Source organism: Ornithodoros turicata, chromosome 5 (assembly GCF_037126465.1).
Source record: "Ornithodoros turicata isolate Travis chromosome 5, ASM3712646v1, whole genome shotgun sequence".
In the NCBI taxonomy this organism is placed as follows: Eukaryota; Metazoa; Arthropoda; class Arachnida; order Ixodida; family Argasidae; genus Ornithodoros; species Ornithodoros turicata.
Window position 1 is genome coordinate 10,422,182 of NC_088205.1, and position 12,142 is coordinate 10,434,323.

At 45.7% G+C, this 12,142-nt stretch overlaps 1 protein-coding gene across 2 annotated transcripts in view; it reads left to right on the plus strand.

Moving 5' to 3' along the window:
- LOC135393990 (cell adhesion molecule Dscam1-like) overlaps positions 1-12,142 on the plus strand; it is a 276,267-nt gene that overhangs the window by 206,066 nt on the left and 58,059 nt on the right. For both annotated transcript variants that reach the window (XM_064624410.1, XM_064624409.1), the window contains exon 4: positions 11,371-11,517. In XM_064624410.1, coding sequence (XP_064480480.1) covers positions 11,371-11,517 — 147 coding nt within the window. The remainder of the gene's footprint in view (positions 1-11,370; positions 11,518-12,142) is intronic.

Below are 12,142 nucleotides of genomic sequence, written 5' to 3' on the forward strand. Positions count from 1 at the left end.
TAAAGAGTTAATTAATTAATTTTGAGATTATTAGTCATCTTGTAGATGCATACTCTCCAAGAATTTGTCCGCCTGGCTGTATAGCTCAACTGCAAGAACGGCATCTGCGCTGCTCTCATAGCTTTCATAAAAAAAAAAGAAAAAAAGCTGTAAATGACATATAAAAAACGTCCTGTAAAACATAAAGAACAATTTCTCATTTGAAAGTTATGCAAAAAGGAGTGTGCCGAAGCGTGAATTTTCTGACAATGTTGGCATAGAGGAGACAAAATACGAACAAAATAAAATAAAACGTGTCCTGCAGGAAAGAGCAGCCTCTAAGGCACGTAAAATGTGCCGCTCACTGCTGCAGAACGTTCTAGACTTTATGGACAGCGAAAGAAAAAGGATGCGGTTCGCGCTAACCGCGACATTACATCACCGAGACCATCGACGTCGCGCGTTACCGAGAAAATTGTAGAGTCGCAGCAGAACGTACAAAATGGACTTCAACCTTTGCGGATAATAGTGAGTTTTAGTGCATTGTACGCTATCTCCTCTGCGTACGTGACGATAGCGTTGGTGGTTCCGTGCACGCGCAAAACATGGAGAGCTTCGTGCAGTGCGCAGAGCCAAAACGCTACGTACGCAAAGGTGATAGAGTACGACGCACTAAAACTCTCTAATGTGTCCGTAGTTGTACGTCAAACCCCCAACGGCTGTGACCTGGAGCACAGCCACCGCTATCACTTTTTTTTTATTTGCTATGTACCGATACCGACGATGTAGCATAGTCGGTACATGTGTGTTTCTTACTGTTATGTTGCTTGATATGTGATATGGAAGCACGCACCGTCGGCTTCACAATACACTCTTTATTTCGCCTTCTTGATAATTCCCTTGGTTACCAGCACAGTAATCGGGACTATATGCACGTACGGCCAAAAGTTTACAGAACACGGCACTGGCGTATTTCTTGCGGCGCCGTGCTAGATATCTGGAAGAGGTCTAGTAAGAAACGTGGGACTGGCTATTTTCTTAGTCTCTCTATGTGTGTGTGCAGTTTGCAGCTAGGGTGTTGCTCCAACGGGGAAATGTGACACTCCGCTGTTCCGTAAACGTTTGCCCAAACTGTACATGGTTGATAGATGATATCACGCATTGTGGATAATAATGCGACATGGGTATATATATATGGCGTCCCCCCCCCCCCCGCCTTATATATAAAAACATTTTTGAAAAATAGGCGAAAACACAAAATGAATAACGCGAGGTAACCAAAAGGTCCAAATGTCACAGCGCCCCTGCTTGCAGTTCTAGATATAGTTGAGCCTGTCTGGTGGCACACCTCTTGAGCTTCTGATGCGGTACAGGTTGGGAGAACCACAGCCCGCTCCACGATACGCTCTTTATTCCGCTATCTTGATAATACCCATGGTTGCCAGCACAACAATCGGGCCAGACTGCATGCACGCACATGGTTGATAGATGATATAATGTATTGTGGATATTACAGTGACATGGGGGTGATAAGAACGCTGCCATCCAAAGAAGAAACAGATTTAAAAGTGGTCAGCTCCCATGGCATACTGGTTAGGATGATCGCTTTTTCACGCCGAAACTGGGAGGTGACGGGTTCGAATCCCCACACCGCCTGTGCTGTATGTGGTATTATCCTGGTTTTCCTGCAGACTTTCCAGACGAATGCTGGCAAAGTTCCCCCGGAAGTTATCCCAGGATGCATATTAACCCCCCTGTCCCCCACTGCTGTCCTCTCTCCATCTGTCCACGTCTGTACGTAGCTCACAGTCACAGTTGCTTCGCGGTGCTAACATGGAATTTAGAGAAAAATTTTAAAGAAATCTAAAAATATTTTTTTTCTCTATTTTTTTAAAGAATAGCACGATGTAGTTTATCGAACAGGACGGTGTTGCCCTACAGCACTAATAGGAGGCGCACACTACGCGCGACCTTGTTGAAGAAATACATAATTTGGCCAAAGTGAGTGTTTTGTTGTAATACGTAGAACCCACGCCTGTCAGCAGCCTGTTTAGCCATACCAAGCAGTGACTCGACATCGAACACATCGAAGCGGATAGTGCATCTTTCTGTTTGCATTAATTCCATCCTTTTGTTACTACGGCTCCGTGATACATGAATCATCCCGCTGCGTATCAAGTATAGACTCCGCAGTACTATTTCCTTAGCCTCACAACAGTCGGCTGCTGTATCTCCTCCGAACTTCTTGGAAAGCTACAGTGGCGCTCGTTGCCATTGCTTGTATCCTCGCAAACTTCGTCCGTTCTTCCGTTTTCCTTTTTGCAGCTAAATATCCGTTTGCGATGATTGGTACCCCGCACATTTCGCCTCATTTCTCTTCAGAACAGACGACTTCCACAACAGAGCCAAAAAGAAAAAAAGAGAGGCCGAGCAGCGAAACAAGAACACGGCAAACTCCGCTGAGAAACTGACACAGCACATGGCAAGAAAAACTATCCCGATAGCCAAAGTGAAAGATATCTCTCAAACCGTGCTCTTCCGAATGGAAGAGGGGAGGAGGTACGGAACATGTTGGGCGAGAGGAGAGAGATGGAAGAAAAAGGAACATAAGGAAGGAACGGGGGGAAATATAGTGCGAGGGCAGGCCCTTGGCTACCTCCCCAACGATTTAGGGCGTCTCATAATTCCTGTTTCGCGCGCCTCGGTGTTGCCATGGCTTGTGATGGATACCACGAATAACATCGGCACCCGACTTATTTTGGAAAGGGCGGTTAGGTAGGGGAGGGGAAAGGGTTGCTCCCAAAGTGGCTCTTGACGGACTGGTAATTACTACCATTCATTTCTATCTTATCTCACGGCCAAAGGGTGTTGTTAGGGCGTGCGACAACGGATGCTTGATGTGATTTCCGTTTCGTGTGAATGCTGTCCGGCAGTGAAGGGGTGTTGTTCGTGGGTAAATGATGTAGTGGCCAAAATTGACCCCGACGTAGTATCTGGGGCGTCTGTGAGTGGAAACGTAGTTGCTCTTGGCATTCTCGCGCACGGATACCAGGCCCGGCCTCTCTTTTGACCATCACGCATGTTGTTCCATGTGGATGCCTTGTGACTATATAGTGAGAAATGGGCGACACGTATCCCTCCATCGTCGCCGTCTGCTGCAGATTGGTTAGTTGGCGGCGTTATTATCTGGGAAACCGCATTACAATATCCGAGATAACTACGATTTTTCTCTCTCTTTCGACGCCAAGACGACGTTCCGAGTAGAAGAACGTGATGTTAGCTCAATCGTTTCTTTCGTTGTTTTTTTTTTTGTGTGTGTATTTTTGAGAACCCTGTGCCTCTTTATGTTCGTCGATCACAGCGGGTCATGTTTCTACCGGCTTGAAAACAAGCGCGAGAACAAACCTTAATTTATTTCGTAACGAGCGTGTGTTGAGTTTAGCCATGCCACCTGGAGACAGAAGGACTGCTTCATCCCTCCTCTCACTCCTTAATCACGTGGGCATTTTAAGCCGGGACGTCGTCTGCTTCAGCCAGTCGTCGCAGACTATCTCACACACTGGCTTTCTCTGGCTACGAGCGGCTCCCGATGTGGCTGATGACGGGTCATCACCATTACTGTGGTCGCCGAAAGCACGTTTGCGATTGGCAGACATCGTTTCAAAGATCATGCTTTGCTACTCTAGGTGGCGTTAGTTTAGCAGACGGCCTTTCTCCTTCTCCCTCTCCGTTGAAAATCTCGATTTTCCTACCAGCTCGCGTGACTGAGTTGGTTAACGGTGCTGGCCATGTCGCGTCGGCACTGGGAGGTACCCGGGTTCGAATCCGGCGACGGCTGTGCTGTTTGGGGTTTTCCCTAGGTTTTCCTAAGATGATGTCAGACATATGTCGGCACAGTTCCCTTCGAATTAGGCCCAGGAAGGACATGCGCCGGAGCCACCTCCTCCTCCTGTCACCGACTGTGCTTTTTTCCCTGGGTTTTCCGGAGACTTTCCAAACGAATGTCGGCACAATTCCCCCTGAAGTCGGCCCAGGACGCATACTAACCCCTCTGTCTCCCATTCCTTGCAGCTGTCCTCTCTCCACCTGTCCACGCCTGTACGCCGCTCATAGCCACAGATGCTTCGCGGTGCTAACACGGAACTAAAAAAAAAGAAAAGGAGACACCTCTGTGAGGCCGACACCGGCGAGCTCTTTCGTTACCACCACCTCCACCACCACCACCACTACCTCGACCATACTCAAGACACGCCCCCTCAGCTCAGGTCCTAGTAACTGTCCTATCTGTTCCCGTTTAGTCGTTTGTAACATCTCCCTGTGCGTACCTCGTAGTCGTGAAACATTATTCTGATACGCAATAACGCTTGCAGGAGGAAAAACACGGCTGTTTATCACGGCACGGCCGATACGCAGCTATGTATCCACCTCCAAACAATGTGACGCTACCAGAGAAGAACACGAAAGAGAGAGAGCCGAGAAAAATGTTTCGCCTGTGCAAACATCGCCAAGAAATAAATGGAGGTTCCTGTCCGGTACTAGTGACCAATGATCCTCCGTGCATCTTAGGGAATTGCGAGAAAAATATCGATCCGAAATATGAATCAATAACGCCTCCCTCCGGGACCCGCTGCCTCGTGCCGGACCATGATTTCTGGCCCTGCGTGTACCACGCACGGGAAAGGCATAAATGACGTCGGCTGAACACTTCCTTCAGCAGTACTGCAACTTGCATTCAGGAGGGCCGGATTTGAATTCATCGATAACCGCTTATCTTCGACGTGGGTCCTGTCATTGCTGCTGTGCTTTGGTGGATGACGAAAATGTGGAATAGAAGAAAACTTGTGTCGCGCGGAGCACCACGGAGGGGGGGGGGTGACAAAGTGCATGCATAAGATATGCGAGGCGAGGCTTGAGGGGAACAAATTTGCATTGCTCTCTCTTTCTGTATACATGAGGGGAAGAAGTAGCCGTAGGTTAAAAGTGAATCGCCATGCACGCAGGCGGTGCATATTTTGCACTGCTAGGGGCCTTCGGGTGTTTTGATGAAGAAATTGTGAAGAAATGTCCCGTTTACATAATGTGCGATTTTCTTTTCGTTCCTCTGGAATACGGCGTGATGCCGGCATCATATATCTCCTTCTGTGCGATGAAAAAAGCGTTCCGGAGCAAAAGTATTCCATAAGCAGCCACCCGGATGGCTGCTTTTGTCATTTTGGATGCAACCGACAAAATTCTAATAATATCCTGCAGGGCTGTTTCTTTAGATCTATTTTTAAAGACAATACTTATTGTTGCTGCATTTCATCACTGTCCATTGTGGGGCTGGCATCGTGGCCGAATTTCATTCGCATCTCACTCGTAGTACCCCACTCACATAATACGTCACATACAAGACATATATAACACAAGTATAATAATAAACCGCATGTAATGGGATAGCGCACCACCAACTCGTGAGCTGCAACACTTTATGTCGTCATCACATATCACATGCTGTTCCAACAGAACACGAGGAATTGTTCGTCCACCGAGTCTGGGGCTTGCAGACTCCTGCACAAGTTCACACGCGCGCTCGAACACGCACATAAATTCATTAAACCCTGCACCCTACGTGAAAGACTGATAATCGCTTTTGCAATCACAACAGCGCCCGATCATGCCTGTTCATTTTACGCCTTCATAACGATCGTTTTCCTCAACCATCATTATAACCCACGTTCTCCTCATTGCCGCGCCCACCCAATGTTGCCCACTTCTTTTGCCTCCTTAATTGGCGCACTTAACACAAACGCTTACGAGCAGTCCAAAATGTCATTTTTAGCGTATGCCAATCTTCGCACAGCGGTTATTTCACGGCAGTGCTATACCTCACGATGGGGGAGAGGGCGGGGGCCGCTGTTTACATGTCAAGCCTCTCCAAATGAATGCAATTTCCGCTTTGCCACTTAAGCCTAACGTGGCTGCTCTCGCTGACGACGAGGGCCTCTAATTAAAACGTGCCGGGCTCGAGAGTTTGTCTCGGCACCAAAGAGGCGTCAATGGCGTGAGGGTGAAGGCGGTCAGGGATGCATTATTCATTGATTATCAGAAATAGTGAGCTGCAGGATGGGAAAGGCCAGCGCATGTAGTGTAGAGGGCGAGAGTCTCGAGGAGGTCGTCCAGGAGCATGGTCATTATCCTTGTGGTTATTGAAATTGGATCACGTGAACTGTCCGTCCCAGTGGTGGTGGTGTATGCAATGATTGTAACTACAAATTAAAGTAAGAAGAAAAAAGAAAGAGAAAAGCGAATCATAGATTAAATACAGGCACAGCGTATCAACCTCTGGAACCTGTTAGTTCCATCAAAACCTGCTGTTAACGCGGTACATCCTCTTCTTGCCCGGTGAGTTACATCATCATCACTTGAGGTACAACTCGAAGAAACCCGCAAACAAATTGGCCAGAGTACAAATTCCCCCAGCAGTATTGTTCACCCAATTGCTAACCCAATTTAATTGTTCATTCAGTTTGTTCATCGAATTTGTCCCATTTTAATTGTTCGCCCAATATTGTTCACCAATACTCACCCACAAAATTCACTCATGCATATAGCACAGCTTCTCGGCGTCGAGAAGCGCTTTCTTTTTTTTTTTAGAATTTACGATCTCACATTGTCCTCTTTTACCCAATTTAGAAGCTGGTAAAATCCAATCCGACTCCTATGCTCGCCTTCAGACAGCGTAAAATCTGAAACCGCAAGGATGTTAATACGCTTATTTACCTTAGGTAAAGTAGCCGAGAGTTCTTATGATGATATCCCAACTGCGTTCATGTAAAATGTTTCGACATAAAATCTAACAACCCAAGAGTACGTAGATCCGGATTGCGATATCCGTAAAAACGTTGTGACAGGTATAACTAGCTCACTGCACAAAACAATATTTTATCACGAAGGTGTCGTTGGAATAATCAGCAGCTTTTAGAGGTCAGCTGACGGTGCCTTGGAAGAATACTTTGCTTCGTTATTAGCATATTAGCTCCCAATTTTCGACTGGCCTTCGTGGATCAGTTGGTAGCGTAGTAGGTTGCGTGCTCGATCCGCGCTGAGGACGCCAGCAAATTGGTGGTAGGGTACAGCGCGCATTATAGTTAACTTGAACGCCATCCCGACCAGCGCGCCCTGGTGGTGCTTAGTAGAAATAACGGAGTAGGTGCTTCTGATGATCTGTTTACAGTTAGAGGGGTGACCTTCGTTGTTCTCTGCTATAGGCTCTGCCAGTGTGGGTGTCTTCCCAATGATGTCAATGGTAACTTTGACGCGAGCCGTACAAGTTGCTTAGACAGGCTGCCTTCCGCGAGAAACGTTAAATACGCTGTGCCATGTGCTGTTGTTTCGGCTCACGTTAAGAACCACTCAGGAGTGCAAAACCAATTCACAGACAGACGTCGTCGCCGCTTCGCGACATCTCCAGTGGGTGATGGTGGATGTGTCTGGAACTCCTTTCCTTAGGTGATCTGGGGTAGCCGGCCCTCGTGATGAGGGCTACAATCCCCATTTTTTCTTTCTTTCAATCAATCAATCAATCAATTCACAGACAGGCCGCTGTGGCGTCGCTCATGCTCGCAGTTGTCTCGCAACGTAATGCCACGGATTATCATTACAACTGCACTACGCCGTTCGTACACTCAATGGAAAGAATGTAGAATTTCCTACACAAGGTGGTAGAACGACAGTTTCTACCCAGTAGTTTGTTTCTACTCTGCAGTTATACCCAAGAGGTAAAACTGTTTGAATAGAAATGTGGTTGCAATGCAGCGGTACCGAGATGGATAGAAAATTCTACCTTTTTTCCTTAGAGTGTAGCGCACTTTGACCCTGCCTGTTGCGGAATATTGCACATATAGTTGACGTTTGATCATAACAAATGCTTCGGAGCACTTAAAGCTTACCCCATTATGCATGGAGAAGCTATGTCGAGGTATATCGAATGCTCCAGCATATGGTTACAACATGCAAGCAAAACAGAAACTCATCGTGGCTGTTGCAGGACGCTGCCCAATTGTTATTCACATCGAATACTGACCATAGAATACCGCCATATCTCCATCACCCCATCTAGTTTGGCTATATACAGGGTTCGCCAAGATAAACTTTGGGGTTTGTAACGGAGATAAAACAAATAAAAACAGTGTCGGGAAGCTGAAGTAGATGTTAGAGGACGCAGAGTTCGAGGAAACTCGTTACAAGTAACTCGTTACTGTAACTAATTTCCTTTTTTTGCTAACTTGTAACTTAACTCGGTACTTTTGCGCCGTAGAAACTTTCAGAGGAACTCGTTCCTTTTTCAGGTAACTTTGCCAAAGTAACTTAAGTCCCAAGTTATTTTTAACTCGCTTTCCACTCACCTCCGCATATTTTCTTGCTTTCCCTCCGGTTCCTTCATGGCAGTTTTTGCTATAAAACGTGATATTCAATCAATGACAGTATTTTATTCAGGATGTAAGAACCGCTGCCATTGAAATGAAGCTGAACCATTGTGCACCCACAGGGACTAAGATGCAACGCGTTCGAATAGACCTCTACCGGAGAAACGTCATCATGACAATGGTAGACAGACTGAAACCGAAACAAATCTGAAGGAGAGGGCTGGGTTCCACGAACGGGCACTTGTTCGCTGACTCCCACTGAAAGAAAGGTCGGGACCCCTTAAGGAACCGAGGGTCGCTTCCCTTTAAGGAACCATATCATAATTCCCTCAAGGCTGTGGCTTTCGGGCGCGACCTTGTTCACCTCTAGCTTCGAGCGTAGTTCACTTCTACCAAATTTCTGGCGCTGTCGAACACTATGACGTCATTTGTTTATAAACAGGGAGAGGTCTATTGTTGGACATAAACGAAAACGATCAAAACGTGTTGCAGTCCTCCACGTGCAACTCAAGGTCTAACTCAACTGCTCACGCGCGCTCCACCTACGTAATGCTGTTTTGTGTCCGAAGTAACTTGGAAGTAACTCGTTCTTTTTCTTAAGTAACTCAGAAACCGCGAGTTACATTTCAGGCTGAAGGACTTCGTTATTAACTTCGTTACAATTTTCACACGGTAACTTAACTTGTAAATAGTTATTTTTGATGGATAACTTCTCAATCTATGAGAGGACGTATTATGCACCAAAATTTTATATCGATACTACCACTTTGCCCGTTTCTCTGCCAATTAATTCGGGGTAAAAAACAAACAAACAAACTACTTTGCCTGTGTTTCCAAATAGTACCTGTGTGTTTCAGCTTCTTCCGTAAGATGGCGACACGGTCGAACACAGCGTTGCAGACGATATCGAAACCAAGTGAACAAGTGGAACTGGACTTCTCATATCGCGTTAATATGGTTTCGATATCGTCTGCAACGCCGCGTTCGACCGTGCCGCCATCTGACGGAAGGAGCTGAAACACAGGTATAGCCGACTGGAAATGTTAAGGAAGCGGGGTTATTTTTTCTTTCTTTTGTTTTTAATTTCCACGATTTATCCGCAGAGAAACGGGCCAAGTGACAGTATCGATATAAAATTTTGGTGCATAATACATCCTCGAACATCTGCTTTAGCTTCCCAACACTGTTTTTTTACTTCGTTGATCTTCATTACAAACCCCAAAGTTTATCTTTGCGAACCCTGTACTTCGTGACTTTGACCTGATATGACCGCAGGGCAATACTTTACCTCCCGTAGCTATTTTTAAAACGCATTCCTTTGTCTCGTTCCCAGCGGCCCACGTTCAATGATGTCATCCCGCAAAGGTTTTCTCGGTCGCTATGATATCCTTTTTACGCGCCGACCTCTGGGCACAGAGCCCCGTGATAAATGGTGAGCGATGATAATCGTGTTGACATAAATCAGCCTCCCATTAACGTGTCAAAAACAGACGCCAGAGAGCGCAACCGTCCTCTCTGACCATTTCTCACCCACTGTTACTTCGCTCCCTCCTCCTGGAGCAAAAGCGCCGAGCTGGAAGAACCGGCTAGTCTCACTAAACTACCTCTTCTTTTTTTTTTCTTTTTTTTCTTCGCACATTGTCGTTTATTGTGATCAGTTTAGGAGATAGTGTAGCAGCATGCTATAGTATCCGTACCGCTCTCTGATATTTTAGTACGAGAGATACGAATGGTAAGGTTGTGTATGACACGGATGTGTCGTGCGATAGGGCGCTTGAAAGGGTGATGTATAGCGCTTCGTCGCCTGTTTTGTGATAGTTACTTTCTGCGGTAGGGAAGGTGGTACCAAACAAAAGGGCTCGTGTAAGCTTATTTTTAGGAATGACGCTGACAGTGATTAAGAATTGTAGCAATAATGAAACACATTCTAAAGGGTGTTCGAATACATTTCGCTTCAAGTTAAGCTGAATAGTGTAAAGTACTTGTTACTTGCATGGTTCTGAACCTGCATTACGCTAACTGTTATAATGTTATAGCCACAAATGTTATAATGCGCATGTAGAAAATGGGCACAGCGAATACTGAAACTCATTACGGCAAAAAATTATTTTTGCTTCTATTCTCTGGCGGTTAGTACAGTGCGTGGATCATACAATGAACTAAATTAATCGAAGTGTGACAGTCCCTTTAAAGTAGGCATCAGCTGTCCTCGTCTGCTTCTTCTTAACTTAACCTCGCAGTTGTTAACTCCTTGTTTCAAGGCCAGAGCAGGTTTTGTGCACTATTTTTCAGAACTTATAGGTTTTCTGTCCTCGACGTGCAAGGTGTTACCAAACGGCAAGGTGAAAATTAACGGGAAAGATAATTTCCGCGGAGGAGCAAAATATTTGGTAACTTTCCTATAATTACAGGATATTATACCGTTAAGTTTGTAGATACATTTATTTAGCTTTTCAGTAACGTATGCATCTACGCAATAAGGACACCAGGCATCATCATCATTCAAATAAAGTTGTTGTTGTTGTTGTTAAGATTTTCGTGATGACTAACACTGCACATCCGACGTGCCAGGGTGTGCTGTTTACAGTAGTCTGTTATATGATGTCGTGGCGGATTTGCTTCGTTTCGGATGAAATCTCAGGAATCTGTATAAATGCACGTTCAAGGAAGACATATTTTCCAAATAAATGGTTACACTATAGCTGTTCTTTAATTCTTGATAGTTAGCAAGAGACTGAACACACCAACAACACCGAACATCCTCTGAATAAACGAATAATGTCCTAAACGAATTCGTACGTCCGATGGATATTCTGAGGATATTCATCGGACGTACGAATCCGTTTAGGACATTATTTGTTCATCCAGAGGAATTCCTTAGGACATTCTTCGTACACCCAGAAGATATTCGGTGTTGTTGGGGCACTGTTTTGCCGTCAAAACACGAAACAAAACATTACCATTGTTGTTATTCATTTAATAGCAAAGTACAGCGTGCTGCCAAGTGGTGAACTATACATCAGAAATGCGGGATCCACAGACAGACTTCGAGCGTACCAGTGCAAGACTAAACACAAGTTGACCAACGAAGTCGTCAGCAGTACGACACCCGGACGTCTCACCGTGCAAGGTTAGTCGAGCCCTGTCAATAAAGATCCGTAGCTCACACTTTGAGGAATGGGCAATATGTAGCTGTCTCTCTATCTGCCGGCATTTGTGCATCACATTGGAAGTGGAAAGAAATTACAGTGCGCGGCAACATAACAGGACAAAATAGTGAAGTACACTGTGCGATACGAATACAACGAGGCAGGGAAAATGACAGCATGCAACGAAATGCTGAAAATAACGGTGTACATTGTAGACGTGCTCACGTGAAATCCACTGGGTTGCGTTTCAGCGTTTACGATGAGATCAACCTGCAGGAACTCTCCAATTTATGATGAAGTTTCGGTAGCCCGCCATGTTACTTTACCCTATTTGATGCCATTCTGATTAGACTTGCCGTAAAATTTCGGTATGAATGCAACAAAGCCTTCCCTAAGCGGGAGTCTACATACCATTTCTCCTGGGAGCGACATTAAGATCGGATAACACCCCTGCGAAGAACCATGATCCTTCGCCCTGCTGGGAAAAATAAATAAATAAATAAATAAAAATCTTCCCCCGCGTAGACGCTGTACTGTATCGTATTTCTCGTGTGGAAGCCATAGATCGTTGCTCGTCCCTGGGGAACCGTAACAACGCGAAAGTTA